The sequence below is a fragment of the Netta rufina genome (assembly GCF_964035555.1).
Source record: "Netta rufina genome assembly, chromosome: 22".
Classification (NCBI taxonomy): domain Eukaryota; kingdom Metazoa; phylum Chordata; class Aves; order Anseriformes; family Anatidae; genus Netta; species Netta rufina.
In genome coordinates, this window is record NC_140146.1 from 1,787,285 (window position 1) to 1,793,426 (window position 6,142).

Below are 6,142 nucleotides of genomic sequence, written 5' to 3' on the forward strand. Positions count from 1 at the left end.
CACCGCCCCCCCCCCCCAGCTTACACCGCGTCCCTGCTTCGGGCCGGGCCGGAGCCCCGCCTTGATTGGCCGACGGCGCGGAGCTGTCTGCCGCTGATTGGACAGCGGCGGCGCCGGGCTCGGAGCCGATTGGCCGCCTGCCCTCGGCCCGCCCCTTCCTGAGGAGCCTGGCGCCGGCGAGAAGATGGCGGCGGCCGCGGCGCGCCTGTGGTGGCTGCTGGCGGCGGCGGCGGCGGCCGGGGCCGGGCCCCGCACCCTGGTGCTGCTGGAGAACGGCAGCCTGCGGGACACGCACTCGCTCTTCTTCCGCAGCCTGGCGGGTAGGGGCGGCGGCGGGGCTGGGGGCGGCGGCGGGGAGGGGCCGGGGCGGCGGCGGCGGCGCTGAGGGCCCGCTGCCGGCCGGGCCGGGGCTGAGCGCTGCGTGTGGCGGCCGCAGACAGGGGCTTCGAGCTCACCTTCCGCACCGCGGACGACGCCGGGCTGTCCCTGATCAAGTACGGGGAGTTCCTCTACGACAACCTCATCGTCTTCGCGCCGTCCATCGAAGGTGAGCGCGGGGGCAGCGCTCGGGGGGGGCGCCCGGGGCCGGCTGAGGCGCCAGGGGGGGAGTGACGGAGCTGCGGTGTGTGCCCCTGCAGATTTCGGTGGGAACATCAACGTGGAGACCATCACCGCCTTCATCGACGGCGGCGGCAGCGTCCTGGTGGCTGCCAGCTCGGACATCGGTAAGTGCCAGCCCTGGTCAGGGAGTGAGCGGCAAGCCGAGGTTGTCAGCAGCAAGCCAGCGGGTTTTAGCTGCTGCTTGTACAACGTTCCTGCCCTGCGTGGGCCTTGCAACCATCAAGCAGTTCGTTCATCCTTCCTAGAGCTCCTGCAGAAAAATAAACAGGGTGAGAAAAAAAGCATGTTACCTGATAGGCTTGTAGGGCAGCATCCTTCAGCTCTGCATTTGGCAGATGCGCTGGAGAAACACGTGCTTGGGAAGGAAAAGACTTTCTACGCTCTGTGGAAGGGGGATTTAACTAAACAGTACTTCACGCATGTAGCTTCTTGTGGTGAACAGCAGGGTCTGTACTCTGAAGAAATGGTGATAGTTCTTGGGATAAAAAACATACGTTCTTTGTTCCTATTCTAAATGGGAATTTAGCAGAAAAAGGTTGTGATGCTCAGGGTTTGGCCAGTAGAGTGCCAAACATGTCACTTTGAGCTGAATTTACTTGTTATTTTGAGCGTTGAGACTGGCACTGCGACCTTCAGAGCATGCTGCATAACAGAGAATCCATTTTCTCCTTTTAGGTGATCCACTGCGAGAGCTGGGCAGTGAATGCGGGATAGAATTTGATGAGGAAAGGACAGCTGTTATTGACCATCACAACTACGATATATCAGACCCAGGCCAGGTAAACGTGTATTTGCTTGTTCTGGGCTTTGTTAATGAGAATATATGCGGAAAAGTTGAGATAAATATTCTGTTCTTACTTTCATTTTTTTCTGCCATCCATTCTCTCCTGTCCCAGCTTGTTCCTAAGAAAGTCATAAGTGGTGCTGTTTAACAGTGTCCGGTCATGCTGCTGTCAGAGCGCTGACATAATAGCACAGAGCTGTGTGTATGCTGCCTTTTAATTCAGCTGTAATCCAAACACTGTTCAGTTTTGATTGCCTGTAAAAACAAAGTTAACTTTCAAGCAAAAAAAGAAGCTGTTGCTTGCTTTTCTAAAACCTGAAAGTTACTGAAGGTGCATAAAAATGCATTTGCCCGTGCAGTGCATTTACGCAGATCTCATTTCCTCCAAGCACACGCTCATAGTCGCAGATGCTGAGAATCTACTGAAGGCTCCCACCATCGTGGGGAAAACGACGCTGAACCCCATCCTCTTCCGAGGAGTTGGGTAAGTGACCTGCCACAGAGTGTGGACAGGCAGGGTGTTGGGGCAAGGTGACTGTTGTTGGGGAGGCAGCGCAAAGATGTTGGTGTTAGTGTGAGCGAAGGGCAGGGTTAGCCAGCTGTGAACTCCTAACGTGAGAAATCTGTGTTGATTTCGAATCATGATGAAAAGAAAATCTCCCAAGCAGCTTAGATCTTGACTTGGTGATGTTTCTTAATAGAAGTTAATGAAGCTTGACTGAATACCTTGAGAAAGTAACTCGTTTCTGTAAGGGTGCAATTTCTGCAGCTTTCTCACCACATCCAAGGGTGAGAAGGTTTGTGCAGCTTAGCTGGTGCCTGCATATTCCCGTGGCTGTTCATGCTGCTCATTTTCCCTCTTCCTGCAAGGATGGTGGCTGATCCTGACAACCCACTGGTGCTGGATATCCTGACTGGCTCTTCTACCTCTTACTCCTTTTTCCCAGATAAGCCCATTACTCAGGTATGTTCGCTGACTTCCTCTTCTTCAGGGCTGTACTACTTTGTTCAAATCCCTCACATTTCAACAACTTGGAAGAAAGCTCTTGTGACTTTGAAAGTCACCTGCTTCCCAATATCTCCCTGTGAATTTTTCTTCCTCCATGCTTTTTGTTGGTGACAAAATATCCAGCATGAATAATACTTTAGAATAAGTATCAGTCTAGATCAAAGCATATCCTCTTTAAAGGGCTTCATCCCAGGCAGAGAGGGTAGGAATAAAATGCTATGGATCCTATTCCTTGTTATTCTGAGCAGTTTCTTATCTTCTGTTTAGCTGTGAAGCATGCTCCCTGTGGTCAGACTGTTCCACCTCGAAGCAAACCTGTAGCAATAGTGAAATCAGATAACTTGGAGATTGACTAGCTCTTCTTTACTCATTGGCTAATCAGTGAAGAATCGAATCCGCACCATTCAGTGTCATTTACTTATGAAAAAAGAGCGACGGTCTCCGTAGAGTTCAGCATGTTTCTCTTTTTTTTAAGTCATTATTCACTATTCTGCTTTTAAGTGTGCTAAGATAAATTGATGAATCAACATTTTTAACAAGACTTTTAAAAAGAGATGGGATTTGGATCAAGGGTTCTTTTATTTTTTTCTCAGATAAAGGAGCATCTTTGGAAAATGTTTCACAGACCATAATTTTAAAACATCCTTGTAAATATTAAACCAAGGAACTTCCATAAGTCCATGACCACCTAAGTCAGGACCCAGGCATCATTAGTTTTTCCTTAATGCTCAGATTGGCATCAGCATCCAAAATAACTTGCTTCATGTCTTATAATCTACATCAATAGAAATGCAAAGCAAACACTCATACCAGATAGTAAGAAGAGATAATCAGCAGTTCATCCATGTGAAACTCATATCAATCTCACTGGCTAAATGTCTTTTAAATGTTCTCCTTTCCAGTATCCGCATGCAGTTGGGAAGAACACCCTTCTGATCGCGGGACTTCAAGCAAGGAACAACGCTCGCGTTGTTTTCAGTGGCTCTTTGGATTTCTTCAGCGATGCCTTCTTCAATTCTGCTGTGCAGAAAGCTACTCCTGGCTCCAAGAGGTGCGCTAGCTTCTGGGCATTCCTTCCCAAGGAATGTTTGGGGAGTTGGAGGCAACAGGCAACAGAGTTTCCTGCTGCGGGAAACAGCAAAAAGCTTTAATGCAAATAGGGTGTGATCCAATGCTATGGCCTTGAGGGATGAAGTGCTTTGCAAAATAATTCTCTGTTAACCCACGATAGCTTTTTCTTGCTTTTAGATCTGTTCATGGCTTGTTTTTTGACATGTGTTGTGGTTTTTAGAGTGGCTGCCGTATTTTCTTTGCATTCCTTCATCTCTAGGTACTCGCAGACTGGTAATTACGAGCTGGCTGTTGCCTTGTCCCGCTGGGTGTTCAAGGAAGAGGGCGTGCTGCGCGTTGGAGCCGTGTCTCACCACCGCGTGGGGGAACTTGCACCTCCTAATGCCTACACCGTCACCGATCTTGTGGTAAGGCTGTGTGCAGGGCGGCCTGCTTGGAACAGGCTCCTGTTGTGTGGGCAGGAAGAAACCAGGAGCTGAAAAGTGTAGTTGGATCCCTTTTCCTACTGCTGTAACATAGATATTTGCTTACTCTCTGACTAGTGAGAGCTGCTTTGATTACTGATCCCTAGACTGTGTTTCCCAGAGGGATAACTTACCTAACCAGCTTTGGAAAAAAGAAATCTGGGAGAACTCCCTGGTCACTTCAGACTGTATCTCTTCTGGAGTCTTCTGCTGGGGTCCAGGTGTGTTTTCAGGCATCGCTCCTGACTCCTGTTCATGTACGGGTTTGTTTCAGGAGTACAGCATCGTAATTGAAAAGCTTTCTGATGGAAAGTGGGTCCCCTTTGACGGAGATGATATCCAGCTGGAGTTCGTCCGCATCGATCCGTTCGTGCGGACTTTCTTGAAGAGAAATGGTAGGTTCCCCTCACCTCTCCAGACCCACGTTGAGATGTTTTCTCCTCGGCATGGCAGCATTGTAGCAGGAAGACCTGTGAAGGCTTCCACAGCTTCTGTCTTCCAATTGCTCGTGTCAGTTCAATGTTGCGACTCTTTCTTAGGTGGCAAGTACAGCGTGCAGTTCAAGCTGCCGGATGTCTACGGAGTGTTCCAGTTCAAAGTGGATTATAACCGCCTGGGTTATACCCACCTCTACTCCTCTACCCAGGTCAGTACGGTGGGAATGAATCATGCAGGAGGAAAGGGATATCCGTTAAGTTGTTACTGAGATGCAAGGTACTTGAATGTACGTGGAATTATAGCACTTCTGACTTTTTTATTTGCATTTTGGGGGTTGGAAATGAGCTGTGTATTAAATTAATTGTGGTTACCCCTTCTTTGGACAAGTGTACAGTTGCTGCAAATGCCCGTGCAGAGAGCCTTAGCATTTTGCAGGCTTGAACTGAGCAAGTGTTTCCTCCAGAGTAGAGCATTTGGAGCTTTAAAAATATGTGGGACATATGAGAATGTTTTTGGTATCAGCTAAAAGCTGCGGTTCAGCCCTAGAAACAAATAGTTCAATTGCCTTTTCAGTAACCTAACAGGTGCTGAGGAGCACAGGGAGTCAGAGGTGCATGCAGGGGATTATCTTGATCCGTTACTGGGCCCTGCTAAACTCGAAAGGAATGCCACCTTTTCTCCTAGGTGTCCGTGCGTCCCCTCCAGCACACGCAGTACGAACGTTTCATCCCCTCGGCGTACCCGTACTACGCTGGAGCCTTCTCCATGATGGTGGGCCTCTTCATGTTCAGCATTGTCTTCTTGCACATGAAGGAGAAGGAGAAATCTGATTGAGCTCCCTATGGGAGGACGAGCCTTTTCCCTGGCACCGTGTGGAGAGGGGCAGCACTCGGGGCCCTTACAGTAACTGTGTGAGGACTGGTAGGTGCCAGACTGGTTTGGGGCTTTTTTTTTTTTTTAATTACTATCATTACATATGGGTTGATGAACAAGAGAGAAAATGAAGTAAATATTTGCAGGGGATTTGTTGACAAAATGTTTGCAAACACGGAAATGTGACAGCTCAGGTCTTGTTGCTCCTTGATTGTTTCTCGGTGCTGCTGTTCTGTTTGCCCCACCCTGTGGCTGGAATGATTTTGATTTGAGATTAACTCCATTTTCAAAATAAAGTCTTGTTCCTCTCACCGCGTACTGAAGTGAGTGAATTACTGAGCAGGGCTCTCTGATGAGGAAAGCCCACGGTCAGCACGTGGGAGGAGGTTGGAGGGGAGCACTGCCTGTGCTGCCGAATCCTACCCTGCTCCTGGTGCAGAAAGCAGCAGGTACAGCGGGGGTGACATACGGCACGGGCTGCATCGCCTTGCCTGCTGCTTTGTTCCTGGGCCTCCGTGTCATCCTTGTGTGTCTCAGTCCATCCCCGCAGCGGTGTACCTGCAGGGCAGGCGGGGGTTTCACTGCTGCCTGAGGGCACTGCCCCATCCTGCTGCACCCCTTCCTGGGAGCCTCACAAGCAAATTAACATTCATGTTTCTCACCGCTTGGGGAAAAAAAATACCCCGGCGTGGCAACAACAGCCCTGCTGCAGCCTTTCCCCACAGCCCTCCTGCAGCCTCGTGGGAGGTGCGGGTGTGTTGGAGCAGCGCGAAGGTTCTCAGGGGAGGCGGCAGCTGGAAAGCCTGCAGTGCTGGGGGCACCCTGGGGAACTCAACAGCCCCCTGCTCCCACAGGGCTCCCCGGGAGGGCTTGGGGCAGCCC

General features: G+C 50.3%; 1 protein-coding gene across 1 annotated transcript; it reads left to right on the forward strand.

The window, feature by feature from the left end:
- The first annotated feature begins 78 nt into the window (after positions 1-78).
- Positions 79-5,571, forward strand: DDOST (dolichyl-diphosphooligosaccharide--protein glycosyltransferase non-catalytic subunit). The gene is made up of 11 exons (XM_084300370.1): positions 79-320; positions 437-547; positions 639-725; positions 1,297-1,400; positions 1,795-1,889; positions 2,276-2,369; positions 3,317-3,465; positions 3,745-3,892; positions 4,224-4,344; positions 4,489-4,595; positions 5,072-5,571. Exons 1-11 carry the CDS (start codon positions 185-187, stop codon positions 5,219-5,221), a joined length of 1,302 nt encoding a protein of 433 aa, XP_084156496.1. The 5' UTR covers positions 79-184; the 3' UTR covers positions 5,222-5,571.
- Positions 5,572-6,142: the final 571 nt, after the last annotated feature.